Genomic DNA, 17,833 nt, shown 5'->3' with positions numbered 1-17,833 from the left:
TTTTTGGCATTTTGCCTTTTTTTAAGATAGGATAGTGTAGAGTAGACAGGAAGCGAAGTGGGATAGAGAGAGGGGGGTGGGATCGGGAAAGGTCCTTGAGCCGGGATTCGAACTCGGGGCGCCCGCAATGCAACGGCGTTATATGTCACCCAATATAGGCTATCGGCGCCGTCACAGATTTTTTTCTTTTTTGAAAGAAATTAATTCTTTTATACAGCAAGCATGTATTAAATTGATCAAAATTGTCAGTAAAATTGATATATTACAAAAGATTTATATTTCAAATAAATGCTGTTCTTTTGAACTTTCTGTGCATCGTGCATCATGCATCATGGTTTCCACAAAAATATGAAGCAGCACAATGGTTTTCAACATAAATGTTTCTTGAGCAGCAAATCAGCATATTAGACTGATTTCTGAAGGATCATGTGACACTGAACACTGGAGTAATGATGCTGAAAATTCAGCTTTGCATCACAGGAATCAATTACAACTTAAATTTTCACTATTTTACTGTTTTTACTGTACTAAATAAATGCAACCTTGATGAGCAGAAGAGACTAATAGCATATATGCAGTACAGTGTTCCGTAAATATTATCCCTGAAGTACTGTGAAAGGTTGTTGGTTTAAACCCCAAAAGGGACGATCCATCACCATTGTGCCCCTGAGCTAAACACTTAACCTCATGCGACTCCAGCGGAACTGTCCCTGTGATAAGTGTACTGTAAGGATACAAGCTGCAGTGCAGGTGCAGTGAACCATTCAAACACATGCCCGCAGTGTTACTAACAAACCGCTGAACCAGTAAAGCTGACATGGTCTGAAAGTGAGAGGAAAGCAGTCGCCCTCTGGGAACACCGTTCTATCGGCACTATCAGGTCTGTTTGTGCTTGACCCAGCACAGCTGCCATAGAGGCCTGAGGATGTTTAGTGAGCTCATTCATTCACTGCTCATCCTCAGACATCTCTCCACCCGTCATATCATCATGACATCATCAGGGTGTTCCACACCCATGGTCACTCACTTGGTGTAGTGTGAGATGCACATGTGATGTGACATTAAAGGATGACATCACTCGTCCCACCTCACTGAATAGCAGGCAAGAAATCACTATCTGACGAAGACTTGCTGGAAGAAGAGATTGTATTATCTCAATGTACTGTTCTGGTTAAGTAAATACATTTGTAAAAATAAAATAAAAAATGTTTGTGTACACAACCAGGGTGTTGCTATGCGGTTGCTAAGATATTCTGAATAAATTACTTTTTTTTTTGCTTTGCAGTTTGGTTGCTAGGGTGTTCTGGGTTGTTGCCAGGGTGATGCTATGTAGTTGATAATATATTCTCAGTGGCTTTGTGTGCATTGCTATGCAGTTGCAGTGAACTTTACTGTTAGTTGCAGTAGTAGTTCTTCTTAGTGTGTTGCTATGTGATTGCTTGGATGTTCTGGGTGGTTGCCAGGGAGTTGCTATGCAGTTCCTAAGCTATTCTGAATATCTTTCTTTGCATTGTTGATATGTGGTTTCTAGGGTATTCTGGGTGGTTGCCGGGGTGTTGCTATGCAGTTGCTAAAGTCTTCTGAATGCCTTTCTGTGGTTTCTAGGGTATTCTGGGTGGTTGCCAGGGTGTTGCTATGGTATTCCTAAAGTATTCTGAATGCCTGTCTGTGTGTTTCTATGTTGTTGGGTGTTCTGTTTGGTTGCCAGGGTGTTGCTAAGCAGTTGCTAAAGTGTTCTGAATGCCTTTCTGTGGTTTCTAGGGTATACTGGGTGGTTGCCAGGGTGTTGCTATGCAGTTGCTAAGATATTCTGAATGACTTTCTTTGCGTTGTTGATATGTGGTCTCTAGGGTGTTCTGGATGGTTGCCAGGTTGTTGCTAAAGTGTTCTGAATGTGTTCTGAATGGGTGTTCTGTTTGGTTGCCAGGGTGTTGCTAAGCAGTTGCTAAAGTGTTCTGAATGCCTTTCTGTGGTTTCTAGGGTATTCTGGGTGGTTGCCAGGGTGTTGATATGGTATTCCTAAAGTATTTTGAACGCCTGTCTGTGTGTTTCTATGTTGTTGGGTGTTCTGTTTGGTTGTCAGGGTGTTGCTAAGCAGTTGCTAAAGTGTTCTGAATGCCTTTCTGTGGTTTCTAGGGTATACTGGGTGGTTGCCAGGGTGTTGCTTTGCAGTTGCTAAGATATTCTGAATGACTTTCTTTGCATTGTTGATATGTGGTTTCTAGGGTGTTCTGGATGGTTGCCAGGTTGTTGCTAAAGTGTTCTGAATGTTTTTCTGTGGGTTCTAGGGTATTCTGAGTGGTTGCCAAGGTGTTGCTATGCTTTTCCTAAATTATTCTGAATGCCTGTCTGTGTGTTGCTCTGTTGTTGGAAGTTCTGTTTGGTTTCCAGGGTGTTGCTATGCAGTTGCTAAGGTGATTTGCTCAGGTGCATTGCTGTGGGGTTACTAGGGTGTTTTCGATGGTTGCCAGGGCATTGTCGTGCAGTTGCTAAGGTGTTTTGAGTTTGTGATCAAACTATGTGAAATGAAAGCTGTTTGTTCCATGTCTTTTGATATGTTTGAAGACGTGTTTCTTTGATACTCTGATCGTATTAGAGTTCCTAAAACAACTCAAACTGATTAAAAACAATACAGATATGGGCCTGGTGAGGGTCGCTCCAGGTGGCACTCAGGGATGGCAGCTGGACAGTGAGAGGGTGTTGTTCTGTGTTAGGAGGGGCGACCAAGGCTATTGTATCACTGAAGGACATCTGTTCTGCTCTATTCAACAGACCCCCACTGGACCCCCCACCAGCACACTCATCATCTATATGCATGACCAGACCCCCACCAACATCATAATGGGGTGAATCATGCTTAATATGAAGATGTTTATTAGTGTTGTTTGCTCAGACGTCACTAGTACGTTGCTCATATAAGGGTTAGTGATCTGAACGATCCCCAAACCTTTAACTCAATTTAACTCAATGAAGATGTGCAGTCACACATATATTCACAGAGTCTGACAGGCTTCGATATGAGCACATGCATGCAATATTACACATTAGGGGGGAATTTTATGACACATTCAGTAATGAGGCTTTTAATGCATTTAAGCTTACATTCATTAACTCTTGTGGTTCATTACAGGCATCTAAAGTCAATTGATTCCATTTGCATGTTATATAAGAGAGAGTCGCCGAATTGTGTCATAAAAACAATTAGCTGTGATATCAGGTGTCAGGATGAAACAATTACATTATGAAATTGTGTGTATATGTAAATGATTTAACTGCTCCTTTGCATGAAGAGACAATCCTTGAGTGTTTATGTTTCATAACACTAGCGCCCCCTGGTGAAATTATATATATATATATATATATATATAGAGAGAGAGAGAGAGAGAGAGAGAGAGAGTCTGTTTTGCCTTTAAAGGCTGCATTTATTTGAAAAAAAAAAATCAGTAATAATATGATATATTATTACAATTTAAAACAACTGTTTTCATATTTGAATATGTTTTAAAATGTAATTTATTCCTGTGATGGTAAAGCTGAATTTTCAGCATCATTACTCCAGTCTTCAATGTCACATTGTCTTCCAGAAATCATTCTAATATGCTGATTTGCTGCTCAAGAAACATTTCTGATTATTATCAATGTTGAAAACAGTTGTGCTGCTTCATATTTTGTCGAAACTGTGATACATTTTTTAAGGATTTTTTTTTGATTAATAGAAAGTTCAAAACACCAGCAGCTATTTGAAATAGAAATCTTTGTAACATACTAAATGTTTCACTGTCACTTTTGATCAAATTAATTCATTCTTGCTAAATAAAATTATTAATTTCATTAAAAAAATCTTACTGACCCCATGCATCATCATATATCTGAAAATAACGCTCTAGTAAAGGTCAGGCTGCTGTGCTGTAGTGTGTAAAAAAGCTGTGCCAGTCTGGCAAGGTCTGTTGGGAAGGGTGTGGCTGTTGTCTTACTAAATGTGTCTTGCTCCCTAAAACACACACGCACACGCACAGAGACAGAGAGAGAGAGAAATCTCTGCACCTCAGAGCCGGCTGTGGAGAAAAAATAGTGGGGGAGGAATGAACAACTAAATGAATGAGTGTTTTTATTCCCGTTTTCAGCCCCCCCCTCCTTTCCTGTCTAAAATTGCTTCCATGCTTTTTTTTCCTTTACGTCTTTTCATTTCTCCTGCTCGCTCTCTCTCACTCACTACCTTCTTTTGTCAGTCTTTCATTCAGTCATGTGGGGATTCCTCTGCCTGCCTGTCTGAACACGGCGCGCTGGGATGTGCCGTGGGCAAGAGACAGACAGAAAACAGGGAAAGGGAAATCAGCGAGGGTATATAGAGGCAGAGAGTGATAAAGTGAGGGTCACGCAGGTTTAAAGAGGGACGGCACACATTTCTGAGACGTCTGGTTCAGGATGGACACCATGATGCTGCAGGAGAAACTGGTGGAGAAACTTCTGTGTCCCCGAACCAGAACCACCAGACAGAAGGTTCGCTGCTAATGTCTTGTAATCTATCTATCTATCTATCTATCTATCATGTATCTATCTGTTAGAAAAGCTGCTTCAGTTTAGTTTATTAGGTGTTATTGCAAATAGTATGATGCCACATGAATGATATTGTGTAAATTTAGTTTGTTTGGTGTTTAAGATACTTAAAGGATTTAAATTACACTAGCAGGCACTTAGCAACACCCTAGCAACCACCCTAGCAGCCTCATAGTAACATGCTTAAATCATTCAGAACAATTTAACAACTGCAGAGCAACACCCTAACAAAAAGGTAATTGTACCTTTTTATCTCACCTTTTGGACTTTTTTCTCACAATTCTAAGTTTATATATCACTTATTTGGACCTTTTTAAAATTTTGAGATATTAACTCAATATTGCAAGATATAAGCTCAGAGTTGCGAGAAAGAAAGTCAGAATTGTGCGATAGAAAAATCAGAATTGCAAGATGAAAACTCAAAGTTGCAAGAAATTTTTTTTTTTTCTCAGAATTGCGACAAACAAAGTCTGAATTGTGAAATATAAACTCAGAAATGTGAGGGAAAAAGTTAGATTTGTGAGATAAAAGCAATTACTTTTTTATTACATTGCAGAAACGAGCTTCCATAATGATGTGTTAAAACACATGATAAACAACCCATTTTTAGATTTGTAACCAAAGTTAATTAAATATTAATTAAATATTTTTTTAGCTTTTATTTATGAAAAGATATAATGCATTACAATGTGCATTATGAATACCTTTAAAATGCATTATACATAAAGGCTACAGGTAAAGTGTTACCACTTTTTCTTCAGAGAATGTAAAAATCTAGTTGATGTTTTGCACACATGCATCTTTATCCCTCTTCTCTCACACACACTGTGCGTGTGGGGTGAGATACGCCAGGGTTTCTCTTTTCTAGGATGATGGACAGCGGAAACACACATGACGGGTTGTGAGATGCTCTGGCAGTCAGATGGGTTGAGTTTGGCCCAAGTTTGAGTGTGTTAAAAAGGCCTTTTCAGCTTATGTAAATATGGCTTCTGTGTGTGTGTATATGGTCAGTCGGTTTGGCCTGCACACTGAGCTGGTTCTGCTGTCGGGTTTAATAGTGATTTTGCTTCCCGTCAGTAATTTCTGTGTTCTCCGTGTCAGTTTGAGCGGTTATGACTGCTGAGCGGTTTCCGGCACAGTTGGTGGATCTGCAGGAGACTCAACACTACTGGGCTTTTCATGCTCTGCTATTTTTGTGCCAGTCTGATGATTCACATACGTTCGGTCTTAAAGGGACAGTTCACCCAATCATTCATCCTTCAAAACTTGTATAACCTTCTTTCTTCCATAAAATGCAAAAAGATTATACAGAATGTTAATGTCAGGGATTCAGCATTCCGGATAGGGGTGGGAAGATCATTCCACCAGCCAGGAAGGGTGAACGAGAATGTTCTGGAAAGTGATTTTGAGCCTATCTGTGATGGTACCACGAGGCTCACTAGCGAATCTCAGACTTCTGGAGGGGATGTGGATTCGGAGGAGGGGTCCAAGAACTGATCCCTGAGGAACCCCAGTGACAAGTTGATGTGCTTTGGATACCTCCCCTCCCCAAGCCACCCTGAAAGACCTACCAGTGAGTTTTGACTTGTGACTTTCAGGACAAGCAGTATGTTGGCTTCGCTACGCTTCCTAATCAGGTCCACAGGAAGTCGGTGAAGAAGGGCTTTGACTTCACTCTGATGGTGGCAGGTATGTCTGAAATCATCACTATATTTGTCCCTGACTTCATGCTCGTCTTTGTCATTAACAAGAGCATTTTGTGTGTTTTTAGGTGAATCTGGATTGGGAAAGTCTACTCTAGTAAACAGCCTCTTCCTCACAGATCTCTATAAAGACAGAAAATTACTAAATGCTGAAGGTAAGAATTGTCTTAAAGAAACAGTACACCCAAAATAACAGTTCTGTTATTGTTATATAAGAATACAATATACACTGCTGTTTAAAATTTGGGGTATTTTGGGTTTGGATTTTTCTTTTTTGAAGAAGAAGAAATTAATACTTTTATTCAGCAACAAATTCATTAAATTGATCAAAAATGTGACAGTAAAGATATTTATAATGTTACAAAATTTTTCTATTTCAAATAAATTCTGTTGTTTTGAACTTTCTATTCATCTAAGAATTATACAAAAATCTATGTATCAGTGTGTCTACAAAAACATGAAGCAGCACAACTGTTTTCAACATTAATAATAATCATACATTTTTCTTGAGCAGCAAATCAGCATATTAGAATGATTTCTGAAGGATCATGTGACACTGAAGACTGGTGTAATGATGCTGAAAATTCAGCTTTGATCACAGGAATAAATTACATTTTACTATATATTCACTTAGAAAACAGTTATTTTAAATTGTCATAATATTTCACAATATTACTGTTTATACTGTGTTTTTATTAAATAATGTCAATGCAGGCTTGGTGAGCAGAAGAGACTAAAAAAACAACAACAAACAAACAAGAAGAAAAAAAACACATAAAATAAAATCTTACCAACCCCCAAGCTTTTTAACAGTAGTGTAGCATATACATAAGTGTACACCTCTTCAACAGGTTTGTTAGTTTGAGTGTTATATTGTGTGTTTCCTGCAACAGAGCGTATTAATCAGACGGTAGAGATCACCAAACACACAGTCGACATCGAGGAGAAAGGAGTCAAACTCAAACTCACCATTGTGGACACGCCAGGGTTTGGAGACGCAGTCAATAACAATGAATGGTGAGAATTCAGCTGTTCCATGAGCACAATTACAAATCTGATAGTTACGGTCGTAGATGCTGATTGCTCAATACAGCATTTTATGAAAGCAAAAAGTCAAATGAGTTAATCTGACAGAAAAGCCTTAGTATGTTATTGTGTACAGTTCTGTCTCTCTGAAGAGTGTGTGTTTGTGTGTGTGTTTGCAGTTGGAGGCCCATCACAGACTACATCGACCAGCAGTTCGAGCAGTACTTCAGAGACGAGAGTGGACTGAACAGAAAGAACATATTAGACAACAGAGTGCACTGCTGCCTGTACTTCATCCCGCCGTTTGGACACGGGTACGAGCGGGTGTCACGGGTCTGTCTCATATGGGTCAGGTTCATATGCATCATCTTCCCATTTGCATAATCAGCCTCGGACCAAGATGTAGATGAGTTTGTTTCTTCATCAGATTTGGAGAAATGTAGCATTGCATCACTTGCTCACCAATGGATGCTCTGCAGTGAATGGGTGCCATCAGAATGAGAGTCCAAACAGCTGATAAAATCATCACAATAATCCACACCACTCCAGTCCATCAGTTAACGTCTTGAGAAGCCAAAAGCTGCATGTTTGTAACATGCAAACAAATCCATGTTTATAACTTCAAACAGTTGCTTCCAAGTCCATAATCCATAATATTGGTTTCTCCAGTGAAAGGTTTGTCTCATCTGAATCAGGAGAGAAATCTGCACAGATCAAGCACCGTTTACAAGCCAAAACAGTTCTAAACAAATGTATGGTTGGATTTTGATGTGAAGGACCACAGGAGATGGACTTTTTCCACTGCTTTACTATGGATTATGGACTCATATTTTGGCTAGAAGCAACGACTCGAGGTTAAAAACGTCTTAATGATGGATCTGTTTCTTACAAACACACATCTTTTCACTTCACAAGACATTAACTGATGGACTGGAGTGGTGTGGATTACTTGTGGATTATTGTGATGTTTTTATCAGCTGTTTGGACTCTCATTCTGACGGCACCCATTCACTCCATTGGTGAGCAAGTGATCAGATGAAGAAACAAACTCATCTATATCTCGGATGGCCTGAGGGTTAACACATTTTCAGCAAATGTTCATTTATGGTGAACTATTCCTTCAACAAACTGACTCGCAGATGTGAATTCAGGACTTCAGAACATATATTTTTCTTTAACATGAATGTGTAAAAAGTAAACATATTTGACTTGCAGGTCTTGCATCATGAAAAGCGATTAATGCAAAAAGTATTTAATGCATAATTAGAGCTGGAGTTAGCATCAGATATTCAGAGACTGTTATTTCTGCCGTGCAGTTTGCGGCCGGTGGACGTGGAGTTCATGAAGGCTCTGCATGAGAAAGTGAACATCATTCCTCTGATCTCTAAAGCGGACTGTCTCACTCCTAATGAGGTCAAAAAGCTGAAGGACAGGGTGAGTGCACACTATCTGATCGCATCTCAACAGTTAATCTGATTCTTTTTTGATGGAAGCAGTTATTTTATACTAGGCCAAACGCATCAGCTGTTTCCTGCACATTTGCAGGTTGTGCAGCATGATTGTTGTGTTCATAGTGTGCATCTGTTGTCCTGCAGGTGCGAGACGAGATCGAGCGCTTCGGGATTAAAGTGTATCAGTTTCCCGAGTGTGACTCTGATGAAGAAGAGGAGTTCAAACAGATGGACAAAGAGCTGAAGGTCTGGCAAACGGCTCATAAAACATTCAGTCTGAAATCTCCATCCAGACTAAATAATTTAAATAATTTCACTCCATTTGGATTGCTTTTACCCTCACGATGGACTTTTTACTGCTGCCAACAGCTGGAGGAGTGAAGCTGATAAACTGCTGTTATGTGCAGATGTTTTTCATGTGGCAGATTAAAGTGTTGCTGCACATAAATATGTGTGTATATTGAATATTGAATGATTTATGTGTCGTGTGTGTGTGTTCTGTAGGAGTGCACTCCGTTTGCTGTCATTGGCAGTAATACAGTGGTGGAAGCCAGAGGTCAAAGGGTCAGAGGTCGTCTTTACCCCTGGGGTATCGTGGAAGGTCCGAAACACTCTAAACAAGTACAACAAAAAGGGGATTAATGCTTGGCAAATGGATTGTACATATTTATATTATGTTGAAATTAATATGTCAGAGGTGCCATGATGATAGGGCTGGCCGATAAACAATATCATATCAAGACTGTGATAAATGTGATTTATGTCGATAACGATGATAAGCTCTGGACGTTTTTACTCTGATTCACTTCAGAAGCTTTTCATAGTTTCATCTGAGAAAATACTACAAGCAAATACACACCGAAACTCAAAGATCTTTGACAGACTGCCAAAATAAAAGTTCATTTTAACTTAATTAAATTATGACAGAAATATATTACTATTGTTTTTCTCAAAGTAATAATAATAATAATCATATTTTTAAGGAATATCATACAACCAAGATATTTTTTCATCCATGTTTTAATGTATGCAGCCTCATCTTATTTGATAAAAAAATGAAAATGCATACAAATGTTTTGTTGCAAATTAATTGTTATATTTTCTTTTGATTACATTTGAAAAGATTTACTAAGTTGTTAAAGTTTTATATAAAATTTTTTGAATGATACATTTGTAGAATATCATAAAACAGATAATACAGAAAAAAATTAAATGGAAACACAGAATTTAGGGAAAAATCAAATGTATTTCTTGTGGCCCTAAATTAAAAGGTAGCAACTGTGTGGAGTTAAATTGTGAAAAAAAATAAAAAAAATTAAAAGTTTATATTCATTCTCAAGGTCTAACAAACATGGAAAGCTTTCCTTCCCCATTAATGGTAAAAAAAAAATTGTGATAATATTTTTGGCCATATCACAAATCCATATACTGAAGTGTGCATGCTTTTTAGGCCAATATTGCCCAGAACATGCTTAGTTTGTCCCAATACTAGTCTACTGCAAGAGTTTCTGGCCATTAAACTATGCACTTTATCATCATTAGTAAGCGCAGTACATACTGCTCATATGTAGTAGTGGTGCTACAGCATGAACTGCAGTGTTCCAGGGATCTTTACATAAAATTGTCTTCCAAATGAATAAATGTAAATGTCGTTTGTGTGTTCGTGAACTCTAATGCATTTCTTTGTGTGTGTTGTTCAGTGGAGAATCAGTCTCACTGTGACTTTGTGAAACTGAGGAACATGCTGATTCGCTCTCACATGCACGACCTGAAAGACGTGACGTGCGACGTGCACTACGAAAACTACCGAGCCCACTGCATCCAGGAGATGACCAGGTGTGTGACATTCACAGTCAGTTTTAGTTTTAGTTATAATTTAGTTAAAAAATGTACCTGAAATAAAATAGGGTTACCATTTGAATATATTTTATTTTATTTTAGTTAACATTTATTTTATTTCAAGTAATGAATTTTTGTTTTTTTTTAGTTACTGTAATAACTAATATCCCTAGGACATATGCTAGTTTAACCCCTTAACTGTCACTTACGTTTTTGAACATAGATCCAAACTTACATTTTTATAATTCATGAGTTTGGCCATATCACAAATCCATATACTGAAGTGTGCATGCTTTTTAGGCCAATATTGCCCAGAACATGCTTAGTTTGTCCCAATACTAGTCTACTGCAAGAGTTTCTGGCCATTAAACTATGCACTTTATCATCATTAGTAAGCGCAGTACATACTGCTCATATGTAGTAGTGGTGCTACAGCATGAACTGCAGTGTTCCAGGGATCTTTACATAAAATTGTCTTCCAAATGAATAAATGTAAATGTCGTTTGTGTGTTCGTGAACTCTAATGCATTTCTTTGTGTGTGTTGTTCAGTGGAGAATCAGTCTCACTGTGACTTTGTGAAACTGAGGAACATGCTGATTCGCTCTCACATGCACGACCTGAAAGACGTGACGTGCGACGTGCACTACGAAAACTACCGAGCCCACTGCATCCAGGAGATGACCAGGTGTGTGACATTCACAGAGTGATCATATAGAGAAGATAAAAACACAGTCAGCTTTGTTTTCAGCCGGCAGGCGGTGTGTAAATGACATGCTGACCTGAGGCTGTTTGACTTTCCAGCCCACATGTGCTTCATATAATGCATGTGTGTGTGTGTGTTTCAGTAAACTGGCGCAGGATAACCGTACAGACAGTCCACTACCCCTCCTGCCTCTGCCCACACCAGACGTGGAGACGGAGAGACTCATTAAGATGAAGGATGAAGAGGTACAGAACAATCGTCACTGATATTAAACCAGCACTCAGATGTGTGCTATAGATTTCTATATAGTTATTAGGACACTAGTGCTATTTTACTAACACTGAGATACTTATTATAGTTTTTATTAATATTTTGAATTAGTTTTTATTTGTATATTTTCCATGTTCAATTTAGTTTTAGTTAGTTTTAGTCATTTTGTTGTGTGTTTTTGTCATTTTTATTAATATCTATTTAGGAGTCTTAGACCTTTCCAACGATATATAGTTTGTCATGATTAGATTAGGATTTAATTGTAATATAGTGAAGTAAACTTAGGCGTCCCACAGAGGGGACGGGTGACAGTTAAAGGGTTAATTCATATTTATGGTCTCCGTACATACATTTTCATACGGATTCATTGTTATAGATACTTGGACGATTGGATGAATCTATGGATGATTTAATTGCCAGCTCGTTATGGCCAGTATTATAAATCTATACTTTTTGTGTGTTTTTTCATGTTTATCTTCCAATTTAGCCATTTTTTCTTCATTTTCGCTTCATATTCTTCAAACAAGGAAAAACATAAGAAATTTATTGTAAAGTAGCCACACTGCAATGTAAAATTTAGATTTAAAAAAAAATGTAGTAAAGCAGAGCAGTACACAGCTAGAGAAGTGAAATATTAAAATGACACTACCGTTTGAAAATTTGGGGTAAAAAATACAAAATACAAAAACAGTAAAAAAAAAAATGCAGTAAATATATGTATACATATATATATATATATATATATATATATATATATACAGTATATATATATATAGAGAGAGAGAGAGTCTGTTTTGCTTATAAAGGCTGCATTTATTTAAAAATTAAATCCAATAAAATCAGTAATAATATGAAATATTTTTACAATTTAAAAGAACTGTTTTCTATGTGAATATTTTGTAAGGTGTAATTTATTCCTTTGATGCAAAGCTGAATTTTCAGCATCTTTACTCCAGTCTTCAGTGTCACATGATCTTCAGAAATCATTCTAATATGCTGATTTGCTGCTCAAGAAACATTTCTGATTATTATCAATGCAAAAAACAGTTGTGCTGCTCCATATTTTTGTGAAAGTTACGGTACATTTTATTTTTCGAGATTCTTTTATGAAAATAAAGTATAGAAAAACAGCATTTATTTTAAATAGAAATATTTTGCAACATTATAAATGTTCACTTTTGATCAATTGAATGCATCCTTGCTAAATTATAAATAATAATAATAATAATAATAAAAACCTAATGTAAACTACAAGAAAGTTACAATGACGTTTTCCTGACTGTGTGTTGTTTTGTATGTGCAGCTGAAGAGAATGCAGGAGATGCTGGAAAAGATGCAACAACAGATGCATGAGAAAGACCAGTGATGCTGACACACACACACACACACACACACACACTACGGCCCTCACAGCAGCCCTCAGATGTGAATGCATTTAAATGATACTGTACAAATATCATATCTACAGGTCTGAGCCTCAGATCCGCTCTGTTCATCAGCTCGGTGCTTCTGTCTGCCTGCATCAAAAACAGTGATTCATCATGAACATACATAAACCAGTCGAACTTAAATTCACTTCTGAAGGTATCTCATTTATATTGACTTTTGATTTTGCTTAGTTCATTGACGTATGTGTGTGTGTGTGTGTGTGTGTTTGGAGAGACAGTGATGTCCTTTTGCTATGAATTTGTTGTGTTCGATGGCGGTTTTGATTATAGAGAATGTGAACATACAGTACGGCTCCAATAACTGTTACCAAGAAATATCCTCAGTTCAGACGGCTGGTTTTTGCTCGTTTTCTAACAATAATAATCCGAATAAAATCTATTCCATTGTTATGAGTGTTAATGGCCTTTAATAATTTATATTATGTCAATTGTTTATGTAAATTTTGAAGTAAAGCTTGCTAATAAATGTGAATAATTTATCAGTTGTTGTTTGTTCGCTATGGTTTCATATCCGTATGATCGATCAGCAAGATATATAGTCTCTAAGATATTTTGCTCCGTCATATTTACTGAAAGAAACTCAATACGTGTTTCTTACTAATTCTGAGATGCTTATTCCAAAAATAGTGGCTTTTGGTTTTGTAATGTGTTATATATATTACATTTCCATGGATGAAATATATTGTCATATGGTTGCTACATATAATATACCATATATAAAATCATCATATGTGACCCTGGAGCACAAAAGCAGTCTTAAGTCGCTGGGGTATATTTGTAGCAATAGCCAACAATACATTGTATGGGTCAAAATTATTGATTTTTCTTTTATGCCAAAAATCATTAGGATATTAAGTAAAAATCATGTTCCTTGATGATATTTAGTAAATTTCCTACTGTAAATATATTCAAACGTACTTTTTGATTAGTAATATGCATTGCTAAGCACTTCATTTGGACAACTTTAAAGGTGATTTTCTCAATATTTAGATTTTTTTTGCACCCTCAGATTCCAGATTTTCAAATAGTTGCATCTCTGCCAAATATTGTCCTATCATAACAAACCATACATCAATGGAAAGCTTATTATATTTATTCAGCTTTCAGATGATGTATAAATCTCAATTTCGAAAAATGGACCCTTATGGCTGGTTTTGTGGTCCAGGGTCACATATATATTATTGCATATTTTACTATATTTATTTATTGACAAAATTTGAATTTGAAAAATCTAATGTGCTGTAGTTCTCCTTTTCATTGATATTTTTGAACTAACATTGGGCCTTTTTGGCAAATCAGCAGGATATTTTTTTCTTTGAAGATGCAGAGCTTTGTAATCCTTCTATTGTTTAAAAGCACAAAGTGAACTGTGGTGTAGTTTTGCTGTCTGTTTCAGATATTGGATGACTCGTGTGCTCTTCATTCACTGGCCAATGCAAAGGAAAAGCGCTTCTGATGTCCCAGTGTCAGAGCGTGAAAGTGCGGCCCACTTCCGGTCACATATTGCTCTGAGGGGGCGGCGTTTGAGTTTTATCAGTGTGACCCAGCTGTGTTTGATGCTGCAGTCTTAACGCTCCTTCAGACTGATACTGACCCACAGACACGCTGGTGACGCTGGTAAGAACTTCACTTTTCAATTCATCTCACATCTAAACAAATTACATAATATATGCATTAGTTCTGTAACTTAAATATGACTTATTCTCGATGTATTTAGCTATTATTCATCCAATATTGCTAATGTGTTCTGCTCTCCACACATTGGGACCCTCAGTGAACTAAAGGGCTGGTAAACACACGCTCGCATTTAGTGAATCATACGCACTGCTGGTTAAAATGAGATATCTGATCAAAACAAGAAGACAATAAGACAAGGTTTTTATTTTATATTTTATTTTATTTTTACCAGTTGTCACAATTTGAGGAATATATAACATTTTTATGATTAAAATAAAAAATAAATAGAGCTATATATAAAGATCTTTATAGCAAACACAAGGAATTTTTTGGGGGGAAGCTTCTGGAACACATCCAGATATAACAAGAAACATCATAATAAAATTAAAGCATTAAATATAAAATTGTACAAAACATCTGTTGGGCTGAGAGAGAGAATAAACATTTACAGATGTATTTACAGACTACTAATAATACAGTGTGGTGAATATATGGTGTATAATAAATAAAATGAAATAAAATATACAAAATAAAATAAGATACCATGGTGACACTATAGATACCATTGTATATTCATGTACCATTGCTTTTAGTATTAAAAAACAAAACATTTAAAAAACACCATGTTAATAGATTGCTTATGTTAATAGATTATTGCAAATGCCAAAAACGTGATATTGCAGTGGTTTTGCAATATCCAATAACATTTTAGTATTTGTTTGTCAGCATTAATTATATTATATATTATAATTATAAAATAATTGTAGTATTAATTTTTTATTAACGTTTAATTACATTTTGTTGTCATTTTGCAATTCAATTTCAACCTAAAAATGTTCATTAGATTCGTGTGTATTGTTTTTCCTCTACACTGAGACTATGCAATGTTTGTATCATCCCGTACTTTTTAACATTTTTGTCTTTCTTGCTTCCTCCCGAAATTCCAGATAAACGTAAAAATCTCCGTCTATTCAGTTTAGTACTCCATACTTATCTGGCACTGAAAACATCCGGATGTGACTGCATGTATTGTTCTGATGAAGAGCAGGAACATGACGGTGATTTGTCATCTGTCTGCAGTGTGTGTGTGTGTGTGTGTGTGTGTTCTGGCATGCGGTGTGTTGCGCTCGTGTTGAAGGTGGTGCTGTCAGTGCTGGGCAGTGAGATGATCGTGGCTCAGCTCTGGTGTCCGGAGGTGTGCTCCTGCGCGGCCGGCGTGGTGGACTGCAGTAAACGTGGCCTCACCACGGCCAGCCTGCCCTCGTCCTTCCCTCCACACACCACCGCACTCCAGCTGAACGACAACCACCTGACGGCTCTGCCCCACGGCCTGCTGGACTCGCTGCCAGCCCTGCACCGGGCCGCGCTCCACGGAAACCCGTGGTCATGTGACTGCGGCATCCTTTATCTGAGAGGATGGCTGCTGAAACAGAGCAACCCTGCTTCCATACAGTGAGTGCGTGCAGGAAAGATTAAAGATGGGATTGAAATTTTGGATTGATTTAGAATGAGTTTTTTTCTGCTGCACTGAGGCAGAGACTTTCATCTTTCAGATCTTCTTCAAATTATCTGTATTCAGTCTATATTCTTATTTATTTTAAATTAATAATATAAAAAAATTATTTTGATTTTAACCAAAAGAAAATAAGTTGAGGTTCATATGCTGTTTTTTTTACCAGTTGTTAAATGTTAAAGAATATATAACTGCCTATTATTAAAATAATAAAATAAAATACAAACACAAATGTAAAATACCAATAAAATGTATTTCTGATTTATGGAGTGACAAAAGAGATATACAAAACTTCTGTTTTTCTGTAAAAAAAACAAAAAAAAACATAAAACTTAAATAATAAAAAGATGTTACTTGAAATAAAATTAACTTTACTAAACTAAACTGAAAAAAATAAAAAATAATTTTATTTCAGCTTGTTACCAAAATAAAAAAAAGTATTTCTGACTTATGGAGTGACAGAAAGAGATGCACAAAAACTTCTGTTAAAAAAACTTAGAACTGAAATCATAAAAAAAAATGTTATTTGAAATAAAATTTATTTTAATAAAATTAACTGAAATAAAACATAAACATAATTTTTATTTCAGCTTGTTACCAATGCAATATTTAATTTTATTTTCATTATTTTAATTTAGTTTAACTTGATGCACCAAAATAACTAAAACTAGAAATAAAATTAAAATAATACCGGTAATAATAAAAAACTATACAGACAGATTTTTAAAAAACTATACAAAAAAATACAAAACATAAACTTCAACTAAAATTCAAATGAAATCAGAAAATACAAAAATAGAAATTATAATAGTACCTCAATGATACTACATTCACACTGATGTCCACAGAATGAAAAATGTTGAACTTGGCTTTTATCAACTGTCCTGGAAATGTATGCAAATTTGTGCATTTCAATTAGATAATGCCTCATTTGCATATTTAAACATAACATTCCCGAAAACTTGTAATACAAAATTTAATATCTTAACGTACTAATTAACTTGGGAAGTATGGTGATATCTACTGTATTAGTTATTATTTAAGTGTCTCAATTGTTCCTCAGACAGCAATGAAGCTAAAGTTATCCTGAGAAAACCCCTGAAGAGCTTGTTTCATTTATTTAAGCAACTGTAGGAGAAACATCTGAGACCAAGTTGATACTTGAATGAAATATAACTGAGCTTTTTTTGTTGTTGTTGTTTTCTAAACTTGCTTAGGAAGTACAAATATGACAAAACATACACCACGGAAAAAAGCCAGGGGTTCAAGGATGGCCAAACAATACATAGCAATTACATTTCAAGAGAGAGAATGAAACATAATTTAATTTAATAATTTAATAAATTAATTTAATAATTTATGCATTTAGCAGACGCTTTTATCCAAAGAGACTTACAGTGCATTCAGGCTATACATTTGTTACCAGTATAAATAGGTAAACTTACATAAAAAGGTAAAAAAAAAAAAAAAGAAAAATAATAAATAAGCAGATCACATAACAATAAAAATAATCTTTCCAACAAAACAAATTAATTATTAAATAAAAATGATGCAAAAACACTGAAAAGTGAGCTAGTTGCCTTTTTGTTACTGGAGGTAGATAAAGATTTAATATAGATTTTAATATCTTCTTGAAAGTAAGACG

General features: G+C 36.1%; 2 protein-coding genes across 5 annotated transcripts in view; both read left to right on the top strand.

The window, feature by feature from the left end:
* The first annotated feature begins 4,307 nt into the window (after positions 1-4,307).
* LOC107671025 (septin-5-like) lies at positions 4,308-12,936 on the top strand. Its single transcript, XM_016463852.1, has 11 exons — positions 4,308-4,500; positions 6,156-6,246; positions 6,329-6,415; positions 7,154-7,277; positions 7,466-7,600; positions 8,603-8,720; positions 8,882-8,983; positions 9,242-9,338; positions 10,438-10,573; positions 11,423-11,525; positions 12,854-12,936. Exons 1-11 carry the CDS (start codon positions 4,426-4,428, stop codon positions 12,914-12,916), a joined length of 1,131 nt encoding a protein of 376 aa, XP_016319338.1. The 5' UTR covers positions 4,308-4,425; the 3' UTR covers positions 12,917-12,936.
* Positions 12,937-13,090: 154 nt separating this feature from the next.
* The window catches only part of LOC107671026 (platelet glycoprotein Ib beta chain-like), a 6,313-nt gene continuing 1,570 nt past the window's right edge, over positions 13,091-17,833 (top strand). The window contains exons 1-3 of one of the 4 annotated variants that reach the window (XM_016463857.1): positions 13,091-13,134; positions 14,377-14,615; positions 15,814-16,127. In XM_016463857.1, coding sequence (XP_016319343.1) covers positions 15,841-16,127 — 287 coding nt within the window. In that variant the 5' untranslated portion in view covers positions 13,091-13,134; positions 14,377-14,615; positions 15,814-15,840. Of the gene's footprint in view, positions 13,135-14,376; positions 14,616-15,358; positions 15,361-15,622; positions 16,128-17,833 lie in introns of those variants that run through there. The other 3 variants (XM_016463854.1, XM_016463853.1, XM_016463856.1) reach the window with 3 other exon arrangements.

The sequence above is a fragment of the Sinocyclocheilus anshuiensis genome, unplaced genomic scaffold, assembly GCF_001515605.1.
Source record: "Sinocyclocheilus anshuiensis isolate Anshui unplaced genomic scaffold, SAMN03320099.WGS_v1.1 scaffold332, whole genome shotgun sequence".
NCBI classification, from domain to species: domain Eukaryota; kingdom Metazoa; phylum Chordata; class Actinopteri; order Cypriniformes; family Cyprinidae; genus Sinocyclocheilus; species Sinocyclocheilus anshuiensis.
Note: the sequence above shows the minus strand (reverse complement) of the source record. Positions and strands in the feature narration are given on the sequence as shown.

Excerpts from the sequence above, each read along its gene's own strand:
- LOC107671025 (XM_016463852.1), top strand. The coding sequence starts at position 4,426 with ATGGACACCATGATGCTGCAGGAGAAACTGGTGGAGAAACTTCTGTGT. Across the intron at positions 6,247-6,328 it reads CTTCACTCTGATGGTGGCAG|GTGAATCTGGATTGGGAAAG; the intron begins GTATGTCTGAAA and ends GTGTGTTTTTAG. Across the intron at positions 7,601-8,602 it reads ATCCCGCCGTTTGGACACGG|TTTGCGGCCGGTGGACGTGG; the intron begins GTACGAGCGGGT and ends TCTGCCGTGCAG.